This window comes from Artemia sp. Qi Xiang Cuo, chromosome 19 (genome assembly GCF_049724085.1).
Source record: "Artemia sp. Qi Xiang Cuo chromosome 19, ASM4972408v1, whole genome shotgun sequence".
NCBI lineage: Eukaryota > Metazoa > Arthropoda > Branchiopoda > Anostraca > Artemiidae > Artemia > Artemia sp. Qi Xiang Cuo.
In genome coordinates this window covers 53935286-53957323 of record NC_142812.1, presented here as the reverse complement: position 1 = coordinate 53957323, position 22038 = coordinate 53935286, and the positions used below count along the sequence as shown (strand labels likewise).

Here is a 22038-nt window from a genome sequence, read left to right as displayed (position 1 = left end):
CATCTTGTAATTTGTAAAGGATTGCTTGGTATATTTTGATGGTTTGGAGTTGAGTTGAATGGATGAAAGAACTGGCATGTGGTCACTTGAGCCAATTGGACTGAGAGTGTGTGAGTTGTTCACCTTTTCTGGGTCATTCGTTATGACTAGGTCCAGTATGGAGGGATTTTGTCCTGGGCGCATTCTTGTGGGCATAGTTACTGTTTGGTACAGAAAGTTGTCAGAGAGGGCTTGTACTAATGGGTTTTGTTCAAGGCTTGACTTGGTCATACCTTGGCCATCTACCCAAGACACGTTTGGGAGGTTGAAGTCCCCTGTCATGAGCAGGGTTGCCTTTGGGTAATTGCATAGTATGAATTGCATCATTTCGGCAATTGCTGTTTCAGAGGACAGCTGGCAAGGGCTGCTGGGGCTCCTGTAAATTGAGCTTAGGACAAACTTTTCGTTAGGTAGGGACAGGGAGACCCATGTAGCTTCAACCCAAGGTAAGTAAGAATTTGGGACAGAAATTTCTTGTACCTGGAATTCCTTGGAAGCTAGAACAGCCACTCCTCTTCTGCAGTTTGGATCAGACAGATTGCTGAAGATGTTGTATCCAGAGGGGCAAATTGAGTCTTCTGTCAGTTGAAATCTTGAGTTCTTGGGGCAAATTTCTGTCAGAGTTGCAATGTCTATCTGACTTAGTTGGAGAACTGTTGCCAGTTCTGGCATCTTGTTGGTAATAACATCAACATTTGCCATCATAATGTTCACAAGTTTTTGGGTGTGTCTGGGCAAGTTTTTATTTTGATCACTAATATTCTCGCTTTTGGTTGAAGTGGGTGAATTGCAGCTTAGGTACAAAAAGCTGCTAATGAGGGACGAGGCAGAAGGGCATGGGGACGTAACTGTTAATTCACTGTTTATACATTTACACAAACTTGCGTTTACAACATTATTATCACTCACACATGAACTATTTACAAGGGGGATGAGACGGTTGGAGATAGCGGTTATTTTTGCATACTCGAGCATCTCTCCATCGGAATTGCTCAAGTTTGACCGTTTTTTGTGATTTTGCCCTTTCTTATTACTAGGTCCGTTTCTCCGTTTGCCTGTCTTTTCTTCATTTCTTCCAACAAGGCTTTTCTAGCATTGCGATCTTCTTTGGAGCTGTCGCCATAGAATCGAATCGGGTCTTTACGCTGGTAGGACGCATCCAGGATATGCTTCTTGTCTATGAAGCTGGCTACCGTGAACAGGACTGGTGGGTGTCGCAGTGGTTGTCCGGCCGTGGGGGCCGAGGCTGTTAGTCTTTTCACGTTGAAGACTTTGGTCGCTAGTTTGTAGTTGTCCTTGAAATATTTAGCAAGGAAGTCTTCGTCACTTGCTTGGATCGGAATCCCGTATCCGACGACGTTAAGTTTGCGTCTCTGCCTGTCTTGCTCACTTCTGACTGTACGGCGTATATGTTCGTCAAGTGCTTCTGGTGCAAGCCCTGTCACTTGAGCAGTAATTGCCGATTCAACAATTGCTTTCACCTCGAGAACATTGCATTTTGTGGCAAGTTCATTGTGAATCTCTCTGAGACCCTTGTTGACTGTGGTCGTTATGCTAGCAATGTCCTCTCGCACCTCTGATTTGAAAGATTCGATGGCTTTGGTTAGGGTGTCGGCGTCGCGCACAGGCTTGTTCAAGATGCACCGGGGACAGCTCCATTCACATTTCATAGTACGATTCATTTTCGCTAGCAGGACGTACTGTTCATCACTTAATCCTAGGCACTCAATACAAAACCAGTTTATAAGCTTATAAGCTTATAAACTAATTTTTTCCAATAGTCAAAGAGTGGATATCCCTTGCCCCTCTCCTGGATCTGCCATGGGCATCTACCACATGGCTAATATGGGAGTAAATGTCATTTTAGATGCAAATAGATCTTATATCTAGATTGACAATGCAGTTCTAGGTATCAATTTGCACATTAGGGGGGTGGGGGTATATATACTGTGAATATATAGGTTCTTGAAAATGCATGAATCTCTTAGAAAAACTGGAAAACAAGGAAAGAAGTGAAGATAAAGGCTCTCTCTCTGCAAATGTGTCAACTAGGATTATTCTGCATATTGTGGAGAAGGAATTGTTTTCTTAATATGTTTCCTTATGCCCAGCTGGACTCCTAGGCTTAAAATACTGGTTGGTTGGTTGGCTAATTCAAAGATTTGTATATATATACACAGTCAAATTAGCCATCTGGTGGTATCTTATCTGCCACTGAAAAACAGGAATTGCATTTTGCAGAACTAAAGCCAGATAAAAGGAAACTGATAGGCCTAGCTGAAAATTAAGTTAAAATGTTGTTTTCTTAAAGTTTCAAAAGGTAAGCTATAGACATGTCATGTAGGCAAATTTCAGGCCCTCAAAAAAGAAAAGGGGTTGAGGTAGAAACTTCAAAAGAGGCTACCTTCCCAGGATATGCTTTAGTCTGTAGACCCATCCCTGAAAGTTTTGTTTTTCTAATTTAACCCCTTTGCAAAATAGCCAAAAGTAGAATTTTCCCTTACTATCCTGTACCATAATTTTCCAAAAAAATTAAGCCATCTCTTGATTGATATTTTGCTACTAAATCTATTTTAGTAAAAAAAAAAACGAGTTGCGATTACTTAAAAATTGCTGCCAATGCATGAGACAGGGCCGCCATTTCTTACCTAATTTTAGATTTTGGCTAAGAGTTTTATTTTACTACAAGTAGCCAAAATTGTGCATGTCGTGGCTTTCGGTGAGATATGCAGGAGGCACCAAAAGAGGAGGAGGTTTCCCTTCATATTTATAAATTTAATTTTACTTAACCAGTAGATGCAAACCTAAATATCCATTTTTCCATAATCATAATCCATAATCCATAATCAGTTTTTGACTGTCGCTTGTTTTTAATTTATGAGCAGCTGATATAAGAGGCAACGCTGTAGCGTTGCCTGTAGTAGAAGAGGATATTCTCCTGCGATAAAAACAAATAAATTAGTTCTAAAATTGCTATGAGTGGTTAAATATTCGGAATTGAATTATGCAGGGACTGAAAGAACAAAAACGGTGATATTTTTTTTGGTTTCCTTAAAATTTCACCCTCTGGGATGAGGATTAATTTTGGTGCAGAGGGGGCAGCTCCCCCAAGGCTTGCTGGTTATTGACCCCTGAACTGAACCTCGAACGAGCAGATTCTCTTCTTTTCAATATTTTTTTTTCTATTGGCCGAGCCGGACATGATTCCCTTGTTGAATAAGCTGAATAACATTTTTAATTATAATGATAAATGGCTTGCTGAGTTGTATTAATGAAGGGACCGAATAGGCACATACTAAAAGGGCCATGTTCATGATATTTGTTGGGAGGATGGTGTTACACAAAAAACTTCGAAAAATACATCAAAAATGTGTTTTAATGCATTTTTATTATGTTTTGACGAGTTGGACAAACATTTCGGGGGGGGGGGGGCAAACCACCTAACTCCTTCTCTGAATACGGCCTTGCATGCTGGGCCGCCCAACGCGCGTAGAGGTCTCGTAATTTTTATTAAGATTGTGTGATTTTTGTCTCTGATAGAGCTAACTAGTGTTTCCAAATTACTTAAGTTTTCCCTACCAATTGGCGTTGGGAAAATTTAGCCCATTGGCTAAAAACCATTTAGCACATTGGCTAAAACCATTTAGCCCATTGGCTAAAAAAAACTTTCGGTGGAGGTGACTGCGTTTGATGAATTCTTGGCATTGATTCATAAAATAAATTGCACCTCCTGTAGTATGACGTATGCCATACCATGATGGTCAAGTTTCCAGATTTTTGGAAGTGATTAAAAATCATAAGAAATTCACATAATTTTAAAAGATTAAAGAAGAGAAAATTTTGGTCCCTTTTTTCCGTTTTCTAAATTCTCTTTTTTGAGCTTTCCGGGAGTTTGCGTGGTATAAACCAGCGTGAATGTCAAATACCGTTTTTGTTTCGTTTGAAAGAAAAGGTTGTGGGTTACCTTATCCAGATGGCTTTGGCTGATATAAAGCATGCACTTTTTTTGGAGAAATTAAGTGCAGCAGTTTTTCTGTGGCAGTTATAAAGTGGCTATTGTTCGATTTTCATTCTGGAAGCATTGGAAAGGTAGCATTTATTTAATGTGTTAAATAGCCTTAGTTGGATTTAAGGTTTTTTGATTGCTTTGAACATGTTCCTGCTATCTGAAGCGGGGTTTTTGCAGGAGAGACCTCGAGGCTGGGGCCCCTGAAGTCCTAAGTTTTCTTTAATTTCCAGGCACTTTATTCAAATTATGAAATACATTTGGGAAAGTATCTGTTATAGGACTATCACTATTTTTTGACTTGTAATATCATCTCTACTACTATCGTTCTTTTTCTGTAAATATTATATTTCAGTGGTTCCTGACCTTTTTCAAATCGCATACCTCCTTAGAAAAGATTTTCATCGTGGAGCACCTCCTTCCACATAGCATCATTAACCATCGTTATTAACCATAAATTACTTTTATTTTCCTCGCCATCTTCATAAAGACTGAGCTTTAAAGGCCCAAATTAAATATACAACATATGGAAACTAAATATTCATAATGTAGAAAACAAGACTAAATCTAACTAATTTTTTTCTTAAACAAAAAAATCGCGTACCCCACGGGGGTATGCGTACCTCAGTTTGGGAGCCACTGGTCTATTTAGTTCATTAAATATATGTGAACATAAAATAAATCTTAACGATTAAAAAAGGGATCCAAAAGATTCAGAAAAAAACAACGATTACGTTTGTTGGCGAGAAGAAGGACATTCATGCGGGACCAAAGTGGCCACTGGGCCGGCACTTTACGTATGCCGGGCATTTGTGGTAGTCCTTTAGCAAAAAAGTTTCATTTTTTTATTATTTTTGCCCTCCTCCCATAAAAAAAAATTCCTGGACGCATCAGAGGACTACTTATCTCAATTAATTTTGGGATTATTCATTACTTATCAAAAATGATAAATCCAGGCTGACCTTTGAAAATGCCACGTTCGTACGCAATTTTAAGCAAAAAAAAAAAGACTCATATTATTATAGTCCAAATTTGATTCCCCGTGAAACATCTCCCCAAAACTTGGTTCTTGTACACTTCTGTCTGGCTCAGTGCATCAAATTCTATTAAAGTAGGCAGCAGTGCTGATGATTTTTATGTCAGATTTGTGACGTTAGTTCTTGGTATTAAATTTATTTTTAGCCCATTGGTGGTTCTGGCCTCTCTTGCACCTGGGGCAAAATCTATATTAGCCCCCCCTTTGTCCCACAGAATTTTAATGGCGAATTCTTACATCATTTTCATTTATTAAACAAAATTGTTTTCAATTTATTAGTTAAATATAAACTTGTTTAATTAGTATTTTTTTTTTTACATATTTTTGTTTATAAATTAGTTAATATTAATTATTTCCATTTATTAAATGTTCCTATACTTTATTTTAATAAAAATAAAATTTCAAAAATGACATTATAATCGCTAGATTATTTATTTTTAACTTTGGTGTCCCTAAAATTTCTGCCCCCGGGACAAGCCCCTCTCTGTCCCTCCCCTAAAATCGCCTCTGTTTTAACCTGAGTTGGATAAGATAATTTCTTTTCATCGTGAAATACACATAGAATATTACATTTTATTATTCCCACAAAGGCTCATTGGCCTGTAAAAAAGGTGGAAGACTAATTTGTCACGTACTCAGAAAAAATAAATTATCACTTATTCACGGAGAGAAGAGCAAAAAGGAGACGAAAAGAAAATATAAATAAAATAAAAACTATAGAAAACAAAACTAAATTGATTGAATAGACTAAATTAATTAATTAGATTAAATTAACTCTTAATGAAATAATAATAAACATGTAAGGTAAATAAATAAAGAAATAGATAAAAGTAGCTTCTAAGAAGTCAAAGAATTTTTAAAATTTTTTTTGAACAAACCGAATGAGTGGCACCTTTGAGCTGAAAACTAATATGCAGGTATATTTTAATTAAATATTTAATACATAAAGTTGGCTAGGTAATATAATGCGTTCTGCGCGGCCTGCATTCCACAATTCTCTGTTGTAGTTTACATATTTTTGTAACTAAAGTATTATATTCCCAGTATATTTTAGTATATTTCATTATGATTAACCTAACTTCACTTCTTGGGTGTGGTCGGGATAATTAACAAGTACCCTTTTGTATCGCATTGAGAGGATTTGGCTGCAATCCTATAGAGCATGTCACTTTTGTTGCTACTTAACTAAAATCTGTGTTTCACAACTGCTATAAATGTCTAATCAGGGGCGTAATTTGCTATGGGGCCGGGGGGGGGGGCAACTGCCCATCCCAGACCTAATTTTGCCCCCCTCTCAGAATGGATCACTTTTATTTATTATATATCTACCTTTTTGTTACTAAGTGGCTCATTTTTCAGTTTAAACTTTCATTTTCACGTAATTTGGGGAAATTTGTTCCACATTTGCCCCCCCCCCAGGATTTTGACGAAGTTACACCACTGGGTCTAATCTGTAGTTGAGTGCGTTTATTCCATAAACTAAGTGTTAAATATTAACAAGATTAAATAAATTAAATCAAAATCAATTTTATTAGATTTAACAATTAAGTTAGAGTTAATATGTAGTTAAATTCCACAAATTAAACATTAAACGGTACTCTTGTATTAAACGTACTCTTTTATATACTACTAGTTTGGCTAATGATAATGAAATTAAATAGGATATATATATAATAGTTTAGAAACAAATTTGGGCTATATATTTGCACATAGGGGGTTGGGGGGGGTTGGGTAAAACATGTCATCTATTATTACGTAACCTAATCTAGGTACCTCCCCCCTAAACCCCAAAAAACAACAGTTTAAATACCGTATACGCAATGAAAACCACGCTATGCATTGCATTGCTCTATAGCGGTGTCTTGAATTAACCCGTAAAAAATGGGTTTTTCGTGGTTTCCATTGCAGTATATAAAAGAGTACGTTTAATACACGAGTACCCATGAAACTAAGTATCTAATATTTTGTGAAAAAATTATTCTTATCTTCTAAAGTTCTTATGCGTCTATTATTTAAAACGTTTGATCAATAAGAAAAAAATACAAATATATGCTATATAACTCATTTGCCTGTAAACTGGGAATACAAAAAAAAATAGTAGTTTAACATCGCTGTCAATCACGATTAATTATTCCAACAAGTAAAAAATAATAAATATACTGACCGACTGCTCAAACAAATACAATCGACCTCCCCATCATTTTCTCCTACAATCCCCTTCATCCTTCAACCATCAGTATAACATAATTCATCAGCATTATTTATTCATTAACATCGAGACGTAGTGTCACCTAATTATAATATATAAGACAATCCCTATTACACTTTAAATTTACCCTATTAAAATTTAAAGATGATCTTTTATTAAAGGGTCCTCTTTATTGGTAACTTAGGGTGAACATTTTCACGGTTGAAGTGCTTTATGGAGATAAACAAAGTCTCAGATTGTTACTAATTTGCGGTCCACTGCTGCTAATCCTTCATAGTTCTGTACCTAATTGTGATGTTCCATTGCTAACATTTTACTTCGGAGCAGAACCAATGAAAAGCAATTACCCTTTTTTGGCCAGTCAGGGGCTGTAGTGGGGTACAGAGGTTGCAGTTGTTTTGCAGGGCACAGTTGCACCGGGGTACAGTTGCAGGGCACAGTTGTTTATCTCTGCTTGAAAACTTGGGATTGGTCGTTCGGGGATTGTCCCTAACCTTCGGGAAAAGGTTCAGAAAACTAACAACCGTCAATTTTGATTTTATGGTCTGAAACACAAGGATCTAAAATTTTGGGGATCATAGTAACGAGTACTTTCGCAGGGGGGGGCAGAAACTCTAATGTTTTTTAGCTAGAGAGGCACATAAAAGTTGGGAAGTTTCCTAAATGGGAAATATCGACGCTCTATAAACAAATAAAGCATTAATAGTGAAGTATTATGACTACGGGATATAGTGTAAACAGGTGAAATAGTTAAATATGAAGGAAATACAGTGATTTAGGTAAGATTTTGGACTAAGTAATAGGAAGGTTTTAACCCATCTTCGATTTGGTGTCAAAGAGGGGTTTTAACCCCACTTTGATTGACTATATAATGGAGATTTAACTTAACTTGCAAATAAAGACATTTTAAAATAAATGTTATGTTGAAACCGTGGTTAACTTTCAGTATTCAGGAATATACAAAAAAGACTTTTTTTTAGAGTTCATTCAAGTGCATTTCATAATTGGTCCGCTTTGTGGTGACCGTCGCATAAAAAAACCCTATTGCCAAAACTTATGCTAAAATGCTGGCAAGAAGATTCTCCACAGTAAAATTTTCGCTAATAATGAAATATCCTTTCAACATTATTTGGGTGCTACACCTTAAAAGTGGGGGCTGTTGCATCAAAGCACTGGATTCCCAAATTCATGCTACTCTGTAATATTTTGTTGCTGTCAGAATCCATTTTGTTGCTTGTGCCTCAAAAGTGGGAATCGTTGCATCAAACTACCATATTGCATAAATAAATGTTGCCATCACGCCGTAAAAGCGTTGCCATCACGCCGTGCACAGTCAAAACCATGCATAATAATGAAATCTCCTTTTCGTTGTATTGCTGTGCAGCATTTTGTTGCTGTTACACCTCAAATATATATATCACAGTTTCACAGTTCTGAAATAATTGCTACATGCTCTTTGCTAAAATGCTGGCAAGAACATAGTCAAAATAACACCAATAACAAAATTTCCTTTTCATTTTGTTGCTGTGCAACATTTTGCTGTGGAAACGTCTGCACCAGGAGTAAAATACCATATATTTAAAATACAAGATTCTTTCCTTCAAAAGATGATTCAGGCAGAAATTAAACGTCCCCTAATTGAGTTCAAATACCGCTTCCAAGAGTCTAGATTCTTAATCAGCAAAAAGAGAAATTGCATTTTAGCTTCAGTCAAACAACGAAGCTAGTCGTTCGAATTTCGCTAAGATAATTAGTTGCAAAAAAATGCTACGTACGATATTTCTAAGGAAGTTTAAACGGTAAAAAAATCGTGCGAACGCCTGAATCATCTGAAAAATCTTAAAGAGATTATTGGAGGAAAGATTTACATCCTTGGTCCTCTTGGGCCAATGGCGAGTCAGTCCTCATGGCTCAGGACTGAAAAGCTTTGTTTTGATAGTGGGGTAGATGTGCTTTTAGAGATTATTCGTAAGTCAGACTTGACACGATTAGAAAATTAGACCTAGAGAGATTCAGACAAAATTCTTATATTCTTGTCACTGTTATTGTCATTGAAGTGACCCGATGCTGTGCAACTAAGTATGTAAGTTCAATAAATCTATTGTCTTTTTTTTATCTGTGTTTGTTTCATTTTATATGTCTGCATCTAGCTAAATAATAGATAATTAGTTCGTAAGTCTCCAAGGTAAATGCTCCCAAAGGAGTCTGATCTCCAGATAGCTCATGAAAGAAGAGGCCACGCTTTTTCATCCCTACAAACACCAAAAGTCGTTATCGCCACAGCTTAGAAAAAGTTTCTAACCCCTGCTAGTCTATAGGAATTCGTATCTCTTAAGTCAGATCTAATTGCGCCGTGGAAACAAAGCTCTGAGACGTCAAAATTCTATCACCACATATATATATATATATTTTTTATTGGTACAAATGGCGCGTGTCGGAAATTGGAGGAAAACTGCGAACTAGTTAGGCTATTTAAACTTTGTAATTTGAGTTTAATTGTTGGGAAAGATACAGACATATAAGAAAAGTGATTAGGCCTATTGCCGCTAAGCTACGATAGGAAAACCCTTATATCTCATAGGAGATAATAGCCTACCCCAAAATAAGTTAAGTAAAATTTTAAGTTGATATAAACGCAAAAAAATGGACGAACTAAACGATTTATTAATAATGCAGAAGTTTGTCGTGAAAAATATAGAAATAGCGAAATCTATCCCGGAATACAATGGTCAGTCAGATATTGACGAATTTAATATCCAATTGACCCAGTTTGTACAACTAACAAAAACAGACGTTGGAGCATTAAAAGACATGCTGCTTCTACGATTAAAAGGTCAGGCCTTAACTTTTCTAAAACAGGTCAAACATACTATAGACAATAACGCCAACTTGCCAATAAATACGGTTGATGACTTGTTAAAAGCATTCAAAGAGAGATTTATAGAAACCAGTTCTATAAATAAATTAAAACACGGAGTAGTAAGCTTTGATTTTTAACAAAATATAAGGGAATATCTTGACAACATACGCATTTCTGTAGAAGCAAAATACGGAAGTGGTTCTGGGCAATTGTATGAAAAAGTCATACTAAATACCTTTTTGCAAGGGCTACCCCCAAAACTATATAGGGTGTTAATATCGAAAAATATTCAGACGCTTTATCTCGCAGTCCAAGAGGTCGAGCAACTAATCAAATTTTATAAAATGGTTGCTAATCATAGTAATGCAAAAATAAATAGCCTAGGCGACTCAAACGTAAACATAATTTTCAAGGGCGATCAGGCATCCCCCAATTTCTTTTCAAGGGATGACTCCCCAGTGACAAAAAGAAACAAAACGCTAGAACCCACTAGGCAGAAAACAGTACGTTTTCAGCCCATTAACCCTACAATAATAAGGTGCTATAATTGCAATCGGGTTGGCCACATAGCGAGAGAGTGCCATTATGTGCCCAATCCCATACCAAGAAATGTCGTATGTAATACGCAAAGTTACGGCAACCATTTGTTCAGAGAACAAATTTTAGCACCGGTCGTGCAATAGGCTATAGCCAGGGGGGATTGCGCCAATCAGTACCTTATAATGCGTACCAACAAAATTTGTATAACCCTCTCCCCAACAGCCAAACTAATTACCGATTTGAAAACCCAAATACTCGCCAAGGCCAATATAATGCAAGAATGCCATATAGAAATCACGAAAATTTGCCGACAAGAAATGAAAATTTTGTAAGCCAACGGTATTGGCAGTCAACGCCAGCAAACGGCACTGACACGAGGCATCCATGTTACCATAATAATACATGGAGAAGACATACAGACGTAAATCATTTAAATATGCCTACGGAACCTAATACGTCCGAATATCTATTACAGGCACCGACACATGAAACAAATTCTCAGGGAAAAGTGTCAGGCCCCTCAGAAACATAAGTTGGACCCAGAGGGTGCCAGGAATATTTAATAGGTCCAAGACAATACTAGTGCCTTCTTGTAGTGATATTAATAACAAGCTACCTATATTTAATGATTTTTGTGTAGAAAACGTATACTTTATGGCCTTAGTTGACAGAGGAGCCACTGTAAATATAATAAACTCATGCGTATTTAATAGCTTGCCTTCGCACAATAAACGACAGACGAACCCTAATAATCCCAATTTAACAAGCGTGACAGGTCACAAAGTAAATGCAAAAGGGTCAATTTGCCTAAACGTAAAAAGGGACACGAGAAAGTCCATGACAAATTTTTTCATGTCATAATCTCCTATATAAAGCCATGATAGGGGCAAATATTCTAAGGTCTAATAGAATATTATTAGACATAGCTAACGAGAAGCTTGTCTACCCAGCTAAGGTAGGGGAAGAAATTTCTACCTTAAGAAATAGTAACAGAGGTTACGAAGATAACATAACAGTAAACAAAATTTCTAGTGGTATAATGTCGAAGTATTTTGAACCTCATGTCTCGCAAAGACATGGCATAATTGGAAATTTGTTCAATTATCCTGGGGGATTTTGCAGAATTTAATTAAATTTAAATAATAACAGTATTGAATGTTCGAAAATAAAAATAGGAGATATGCGACAGTACAGATCAAATGAAATTAAGAAAATAGCGGAATTATGGAAGAACATAATAAAACCCAACGTGACGCCGCAAGATGCCGCAATGGCACAGCATAGCGCCAGTATGAATCTAATAAACAATGAAAATGAAGAGAAATATTACAGATTTGCAATTAAGAAAACAAAAATCCCTCCCAAAACGACGCAAAAAATTCAAATATCACAAATGATCGAGCCACTGGTTAGCAAATCAGAAATATGGTTTGCGACACAGTCTGAAATACCCGAAAATCTGTTATGCGAGGAACAGATTATATCTTATGACAAAGGGGAAGGCTTTATTTGGGTAACTAATAATCATGAAAATGATACAATTACAATTAAAAAGGGGACGTGTTTAGTCCAAATCCAGGTTTTAACGGAAAATGATTGAAATACACGGGAAAATTCAAAAATAAGCCTAGTTAACGGCATCAAAACTTCAACGAAAAAATCTCCCTTGACTAAGTTGCAGTTTGAAAAGTAAACCAGAAAGGGTAGTATTATAGATATTTACATGAAGAAAGAAATTGGATATTTATTATGTACTTTCAGAGTTGTATTCTTCGCATCTGAAAATTACATCGGGTTGATTCCATTTTTCGAGAATTCATTTTTAACGACTGGTAATCCCGTAGCAAAACAGACATATCCTGTGCCATATAAGCACAAAGAGTGGTTAAAAAATAAAATCCATGAATTAGAAAAAAACGAAATTATACGCCCAAGTATAAGTCCGTATAGCGCACCAGTGATCCTAGTACCAAAAAAGAATGGAGATCTTAGACTCGTACTGGATTATAGGGCTCTCAACAAACAAGAAGTTAGCGATAAATTTCCTCTACCAAGAATAGATGAAATTATTGACTCTATTTCAAGCAAAAACAAAATTTTTACCTCTTTGGACCTTACCCAAGGCTACCACCAAGTGAAAATAGCCGAAAAAATTGTCCATAAAACTGCATTTTCAGCATCCGAATATGGTTGTTATGAATACTTAAGAGTACCATTTGGACTGAAAACAAGTTCATGCTCGTTATGTAGACCCCTATTGCACCTGCCAAGAGGATTAAAGAATATAATTCATTTTGTTGATGATATTGTATGCGTGGGGGAAAACACTGAGCAACACTTAGCAACTTTAGCTAAGGTGTTCGAGAAGTTCAGGCAAGGCAATTTAAAATGCCGGCCTGAGAAAGTAAATTTATTTCAATCCAAAATTAAATTCTTAGGAGTAGTAGTAACCCAGGGAGAGATATCCCCAGACCCTGATAAAATAAAATGTGTTGAAAACCTCAAGCCCCCCAGAACTATGAAAGAATTAAGGGGAATTTTAGGACTTACTGGCTACTTTAGAAAATTCGTACGCAATTATGCCCAAATTGCGAAAATCCTCACAGAATTAACTAAAGGGAACTCCCATAATGTTACCTGGTCCCAGGAAGCTCAAACTTCCCTAGACCAACTCAAAAAGGCGCTCACTTCCGAACCAATTTTATCACTCCCTGATTTTAAAAATGAGAAATTTGTGGTTACCACTGATGCTAGTTCAAAAGGCATAGGCACTATCCTTTCGCAAATAATCCCAAAAAGAGACCCTAACCCTCTACATGGAACACCCAAACAAATTGAAAAAGTTATATGCTATTCAAGTAAAACTTTATCAAAAGGCGAAAGTAGTTATTCCTCCACAAACTTAGAATTGTTATCTATTATCCACCACCTGGACAAACTTGGAAATTATTCAATTGGTCAAAACATTATGATACGATCAGACCATAAAAGCTTGCACTACCTGCGCACATTTAAAAACCCCACGGGCATTCTAGCTAGATGGATTATGAAAATTCAAGACCTAGATTACGAATTTGAACATTTAAAGGGAAAACAAAACGCAGCTTGCGACTTTTTGAGTAGATATCCAGAAAAAAGTCCGTCTGAAACTTGAAGAAAATGAATTTAATGCTATCAATGCTAAACGCAAACATGGATGTACAAAAATAAAAGTTAAAGACGCAGAAAAAGAAAATAAAATTAACTGTTGTCCCTTGTCTTTGGAAAATATAAAAGGAAAGCAAAGAAAGGACGCAGTGTGTCCAGCACTAACTGATTATTTTGCAAATGACAATGTGTTGCTAGATAAATTCGAAATTCCTAAAAAAGAGATAGACGATTTTTAATGTGACCTGGAGGACGAAATACTGTGTAGAATCATAACTGTGGAGACACACAAAAAACAAACTTCAATAATACCTGTACTACCACAAAACATGATAGGGCCTACATTTGAATATTTTTATTGGGACACAGGTGGACATTTAGAAGCTATGAAAACTTTCCATAAGTTCAAACAATACTTTTACGTACAATCTGCACTGACAAAACTTGAAGAATTTGTAAGTACATGCGAAGCATGTAATTTGAGAAAAATCCCGCCAGCTTATCCAAATCCACCAATGGGAAGGGTCCCGGTAGCAAAGTACCCCTTAGATATTATTTCATTTGACCTATACGGTACAAGTGGAGGCTTACCTGTTTCTAGCAGAGGCCGTACTTGTATTCTTTCGGTTATAGATCATTTTTCCGGATTTACGTTTGCAAAAGCCTTAAAAAATCAAGGTGCTTATGCCACAAGTAAGGCATTAGCAAAATTATTTTTACAATCTGGCATTCCTAATAAAATTTTTAGTGACAATGGGAACAATTTTATCGAAAAAGTAAAAATCTATGTAATGAGTTTTCTTAACATAGGTAACATTGTGACCGGGTCTTACCACCCAACAGACAAGGGAAAATTCGGAAAAATAAGCCAAATTTTCTCGGATTATCGAATCTCTTACAAGTAAGAATACAGGAGCGTAGTTAACTTGTTTTGAACTTACTTTCATTAAGTACCCAACACTGAGTCTTCCAACGAAACCAATGGACCTACATACTATTAACTTTTCGTAAATCTGTTTATACTTCCAACCGAGAAGATTATTGAATCTCAGCAGTGTTATAATAACTCGGAAGATTACAAACAAGAATTCATAAAGAGGATGAGGAAAACTTATAAAATAGTCAGACAAGAGCTGGAAAAATGTAAAATAAACCAAGAACTAAGAAACCAACCCAAAGTTAAGGGGAATATAAATTTCAAAGTAGGAGACTTCGTTTACCTAAAGAACGAGGCAAAAACGGAAGGAAAAAACTTTCCAACAAATATTCTGGACCGTACAGAATAGTCAAAAAGCACGATAATGAATATACCTTTAAAATGGAAAACCCCGATAGTGGAAGAACTTACAAGGCGCATGTTAGCCGAATAAAAAGAGCCAAATTTCCAGAGAGATGGGTATCACATCCCTCTTCTACTGATTCGTCAGATTCGGAAAATGAGCCCCCTAGGTCAAGATTGGCAGAGCTAAAACCTTTCAATTTTAAACAAGATTATTTTGAAAATGACAGTGATGAACAAAACTTTGAAGAATTTTTAGCTATGGAAAATCTAGTTGTTCCTGAGAAAAAATCCCCAATACCAGTAAGAATAAAAACGCCAAAAACTCCATAAAGTTATTCATCGGTGAGCGCAGGAGATTTAGATTATACAATATCTTCAAAAACCCAATTTTTCCCCGACAGAATTTCGACCCCATGTCCCCCCAAAAGATTTCCAGACGATATGGTTTCCCCTGCAACACCAATAGAAAGGCCCCTGTCTATGCAGGAAAAATTAAACAGAGCTGTAGAAACCCCCGGTATTGCTGTAAAGAAAAGTCCTCTCGAAGATTTAATTAAAACAAACCTGCGAGAAGCTATGGACTTAATTAATTTCCCCATAAAAAAGAGTCAAAGTACATTGCCCGAGAATAAAACTCCCAAGGATGACCAGCAAGATCAATATCATGATATAACTGTGTCCAAGGTCAAACCTAAAAAGTGGACTTCATGGAGCGAAACCCTAGTGCAAAAAATGCCCCATCCCCCTGAGGACATGGCCTTCAAACAATGGAGGAACCCTGCATAAACTATTGATTCCTCCCAAAGCTCTCAAGAATCTTTCAAATCCCCCGAGTTGAGAACTCAAGGCGAGGACTTAGGGAATAAACCTTCTACTTCCAGGGGAGTAGAAATTTACGAAGGAAGGGCAGGTGATATTTCAAAAAGTGCCACCTCTAAAAGTTCCAATCCGGATTCGTGGGAAACCAGTTCCGAAGAGTCTGACGGTGAATCAGACCAAATAGTAGCTAAAGAAATAGGGAAATCAAGACCGACCTCAGCAGCCGTACACGGGAAACAAATGAAATTAAAAGGGCAAGAATTTTTGAAAAAACAATACAAAAAGTTTGACCTTATTTGGCTAGACAAACCTAAAACGAAAAAACCGCAAGAAACAGAGCAGAAAATAACGACACAGTCAGGTAGAACGGTTAAAAAACCTGACAGATGGAAATATCCCTAATTAATGTAAAGACAAATTTCAACTATTTTAAATTTAACACCATAATAAATATAACAGTGTGAAAATTAATCTAAACTAGTCAATTTTAATGAAAAAAAATAATACGACTAATTTCTAATCACTGATGGTCAGAGAGAAAAGTTGGAACAGATAATAAACAAAGGTAGGAAGCTCGTGGTCGAATGAAAACGACAACTGGTTTTGGACCATGTTTTGGGGTACGCCTGGGGAGGAAATAATGGCCAATGATTGTGTTTTTTGTAATTTTTTTTTTAAACGACCATAGGAAGGGATATTTCTCAGTCCTTCAAGTGTAAGAAATTAGTATTTTTACGCCAATCAGGGCCAGTCAAAGCAATACTTAAAGGTTGAATAGAAACTTCTGTGAGCTAGTTAAGTTTTCGTTTTTTGGATCAGAATGCTTTGAAAGAGAAACAGAGAGTTTACTTTCTTATAGCACCGAGGCGAAAAAAAAGCTTTTTAATTTCATTATAGTATATCTATGACGTGTGCTGTCCTACAGCTCTGCGTTAAACATTACTTCCAAAGAGAAACAGAGACATTAATATCTTTAGCTCCTTGGCGAAAAAAATTTAATTTCATTAGTTTATATCTATGACGTATACAATAACAGAGAGATCACTGTTCTATAGTTCTGTGACAAAAATGTTCTTTAATTTCATTGGTTTATCTATGAAATATATTGTGCTCTAATTTTTTGACATATTTTCGCAAGTCAGTCACGTTATATCTTACCTATACTGACTCAGGTCCCATCGAATATTCTAAAAAAAAAAAAAAATTCGACCCGTGCCCTAACCAAGATGGATAGTATCCAAAACAAGATATTATCAGTACAGAAGCGTCTAATTATATGAAATATTTTGTCTTAGTGCAGATTATAGTTATTTTATTTTATATGATATAAATATATCATATTTATTTATTTAGTTCAAACAATAGCCTTCTATAAAGATATTGATGCCAGTTCTTCATTACGCTTATGTTCTTTGTCAAGCATCAACTGGAATCTACGCGGGCAAACTTGGAATCCTGCATCTAATTACCTTATTCGAAAAGTGAATATGAGGCACCAATGTTAACTTGTAATTACGGAAAAATCCTGAGACTAAGAACCTCTGCATTTCAGCCGTTAAACCCGGAGCCCCATGAGAACATCTAAGCCTAGAAATAGGGAGGACATTAGAAAACGAGTGGGTAGAGAGGTCACCATTCGTCCTTGTTATGTCTTGTTCCCTCATTGTAGTATCATTCACGTAAAACTGTGTGGCTATGACGCTGCAACATGCGTTTTTTAAACAGCACGGACTTGCGTGAACAATGTAGGCATGAAATAAGTTGTAAAATTAGACCTCAAAAAAATTAACCATGTAGCATAAACTCTGTTTAAATGATTATTTTAAATCTATTGTAAAATTAACTAAGTGTTAAAAGAAGTTAAAATAAAGTGTATGTAGTAGTATATATTAGAAAGTATAATAAGAGACCATGCTTAAAGTTGAAGAATTAATATTTTATAAGAAACTTCTATGTATTGAACTTCCCAATGGGAACAATTATAACCCAATTAATGCGTGAATTATTGTATGCGTATTTACTTCAAAGAACATGTGATTCTGCCGCGTTGTTTTTATTACAGGAAGTAAATGAACACATTGGTCATTGAGTATTACAATTAGCTGCCCAGTACAGATACGACCCAGTAGCATCTATTTTCATCATATCTTAACCAACGAAGAATACTCACAATCGACTCCAGGCAATTTTCATCCCAGCTTCGTCTACGAAAACAACAGTTACCTTCAATCGTCGTTTCTTCGACCATGAACCATATTACGTATCAGGTAACACTATATTTGAACCTCAGTATCAAGTACTTTAACGAACTATATAATCACATAAATGCTGAGAAACCCATCGGTCAATACATAATATAAATACGTAGATATCGCCTTTGATACTCACTATGGACCCCAGAATAATTTGACAGTATAGTGATGATATTTGAAGTTAAACGATATTTAACGATATTTGAAATTAAATGAATTTTAAATTTGAAGATATTTGAAGCCGAAATTAAAGACAATTTGAAGTTTAATTCTGAGAACCCCATCGATCAGCACACGACAAACGATTTTTGAAGTTAAATGACATTTAAAGACATTTGAAGATATTTGAAGCCGAAATTAAAGACAATTTGAAGTTTAATTCTGAGAACACCATGGAGCAGTACAAGATAAACGATATTTAACGATATTTGAAGTTAAATGATATTTGAAGATGTTTGAAGTTGAACTTAATTACAATATTTTAGAAGAGTCACCATAGTATGACGACAACCCGTTTCAAAAGGCACAAATGAACAATTTTACGCGAGAATACATTCTCTAGGTGCCTAAAAAAATCCTAAAAATGATATGCTGAGAAGAAAAAACACCAACACCTGTAGTGGGAAGCATCATTTCCCAGTTGAATATTAGAACGATATTTAACGGTCATTTCCCAGTTGACTATTAGGGAAAACTTGTCGTGTAAAGACAGCTAGAATCGAACTGTTCCATGAAGAAACCATAACGTAAATGCTTCAAAATTTTTGCCAAGACAAAAAGAGTGAAGGACAATAATTTACAACAAAAGGGTGTAGTACACTAAGGACACGAAGGTGATGAATAGATGTGAATCTACATGTATTACTTCCTAATAACTTTGACAATTCAAAAAGCCCAATAGTGAAAGTGTTTTAATGTCATCAGTGAATATGATGAACCCAATATTGTATGTTATAAATCATTCATGTATGTACCACAAGTAGAATTAGGTGTAATATTATCATATTATTCATTTAACGTTGTGTAGATAGTATGTAGTACGTAATATGGACAGCAAAATAAAAAAAAACTAATGTAAAAGTAGAATAGCCCCAACCTTGTTAAAAATGTAAGAGTAATCAGTGTTAGATATAGAAAAAAAATCCTTAGTATAGTAGCTAACCTAGAACTATAAATAATCTTAGTCCGGTAGATGAATTTTAGATAGGGATGTAGAATAAAATAAGAAAAATAATAGAGAAAATTTTTAGCACTCCTAATGAGCAGTTACCTATGACGGGACGTCATTATTTGATGGGAAGGGTGATGTGCACCAGGAGTAAAATACCATATATTTAAAATACAAGATTCTTTCCTTCAAAAGATGATTCGGGCAGAAATTAAACGTCCCCTAATTGAGTTCAAATACCACTTCCAAGAGTCTAGATTCTTAATCAGCAAAAAGAGAAATTGAATTTTAGCTTCAGTCAAACAACGACGCTAGTCGTTCGAATTTCGCTAAGATAATTAGTAGCAAAAAAATGCTACGTACGATATTTCTAAGGAAGTTTAAACGACAAAAAAATCGTGCGAACGCCTGAATCATCTGAAAAATCTTAAAGAGATTATTGGAGGAAAGATTTACATCCTTGGTCCTCTTGGGCCAATGGCGAGTCAGTCCTCATGGCGCAGGACTGAAAAGCTATGTACTGAAAAGCTATGTTTCGATAGTGGGGTAGATGTGTTTTTTGAAATTAATCGTAAGTTAGACTTGTTACGATTAGTAAATCAGACCTAGAGAGATTCAGACGAACTTCTTATATTCTTGTCACCGTTATTGTCATTGAAGTGACCCGTTGCTGTGCAACTAAGCATGTAAGTTCAATAAATCTATTGTCTTTTTTTATCTGTGTTTATTTCATCTTATATGTCTGCATCTAGCCAAATAATAGGTAACTAGTTCGTAAGTCTCCAAGGTAAATGCTCCCAAAGGAATCTGATCTCCAGATAGGTCGTGAAAGAAGAGGCCACGCTTTTTCATCCCTACAAACACCAAAAGTCGTTACCGCCACAGCTTAGAAAAAGTTTATAATCCCTGCTAGCCTATAAGAATTCGTATTTCTTAAGTCAGATCTAATTGCGCCGCGGAAACAAAACTCTGAGACGTCAAAATTCTATCACCACACACATATATATATATATATATATATATATATATATATATATACATATATATATATATATATATATATATATATATATATATATATATATATATATATATATATATATATATATATATATATATATATATATATATATATATATATATATATTTTATTTTTTTTTATTGGAACACGTCTTAAAAGTGGTGGTTGTTGGATCAAAGCACCTTTTTGCCCGAGTTAATTCTAAAATTCTGGCAAGAACATTCTCCGTAGTCAAAATCACGCTAATAACAAAATATCTTTTTCGTTTTGTTGCTGTTATGCCTCAAAAGCTGTGTACGATAGTTTCAGAGTTTTGAAATAATTGCTAAAAGCCTTTTTCTAAGCTATTCTAAAAAGTAGGATCAGACGCAGGGTTGCCACTGCGGTCAGTTCTTAAAGTGTTACAATTGCCCAAATGTGTATGGTACGCAGCGATTTTCGGTGCCGCAGTCAAAAAATTTACTAATAGTGGTTAAATAGCATTTTAGTGCTGCATGTGGCAACCCTGATCAGATGCGAAATGTAAGCTTGATGACATATTGATCTTTTCTTTGGCTTAAGGCTCCTGCCGCGTTGGGGGCGGCGTAGACAACTCTGCTCCTCCAGGCTGACCGGTCAGCTGCTAAGAGTGGGGCCTCGTCGACTGCAGTGTTAGCCATCTCTAGGAGAAATCCAGATTTTTTTAATCTGTGTTCTTCTGCTCATCCTCCCTTTGAGAACAGCTTTGCAGTCGGTTTTTGGCAATCATTGTTAAATCGTCAGAATATCAGATTAGGTGAGATAGTCACGATTTTTTTTGTGTTTTTTGTTGTAATAAAATCAAAACTATCTAAGAAGTTTCTCTGTTGTTTGTTTTATTAACTTGGTTGGTTAAGAATTCATAATGTTTTAGAGCTTGGTTTAAGAACTTCCATTAGAATGCTGGTGCTGTTACTGCTAGCAGTTGACTGTTGCACCAAGCCTTCTGAGGCCAATACAGCTGTACAAGCTCCTCCTCCATCCCAATCTTTCCTAGAACATCTGGTTTAGGATGCATATCAAGTGCATGCTTTTTGGTATTTTCATTGAAGAAATCCTCCCCCCCCCCTTTGATTTGGAAAAAATTAATTTTTACCCCCTCACAGTTTTTTTTTTAATTTACGTTTCCTTACGTTTCCTAGCGACAATGCTTATTCTTGAAAACGACGGTCAAAACGAGTGAAAAGTCTACAGTCTGTGGCTTACCCCAATGGTAATGCTACTGTATTGGAATGAACACACTTGGATTTACGCATTTCTTTTTTTTATCTAACTTTAAGAGGCACGGGTGCCAGATGGTCCCTACGGAAATGAACTACTTGAAAGAAATTGGCATATGCATTCTAATTGTGCCTCTTATAGCTGGTTGGTTTTTCTAGTGGGGATATTAACAGTTATAGCTTTGGCAAGGGTGCAATCGATAGTACTTTTTATTTTCCTTTTTTTCAGCTTCTAATGGGGAAATAATTTTATGGGTGACTTCCGCAACCATGTAAGACAGGAGAGGACGGCGTCCAGTTTTCTAACCTTTTTAAATATTTTGATAAGGAAACTAATTATAAAAAAAGAACGATTGGTATTAATGGAATGCTGTTGTCGTCCTGCAAGGATTAAAACAAGACGAAAACATATAACCAATGA

General features: G+C 35.9%; 1 protein-coding gene across 1 annotated transcript in view; it reads left to right on the top strand.

The window, feature by feature from the left end:
- Positions 1–2673: 2673 nt before the first annotated feature.
- Positions 2674–22038, top strand: part of LOC148941001 (pleckstrin homology domain-containing family A member 5-like) — a 39067-nt gene continuing 19702 nt past the window's right edge. The window contains exon 1 of the mRNA XM_089105183.1: positions 2674–2792. Within this exon, the coding sequence (XP_088961309.1) occupies positions 2744–2792 (49 nt within the window). The 5' untranslated portion in view covers positions 2674–2743. The remainder of the gene's footprint in view (positions 2793–22038) is intronic.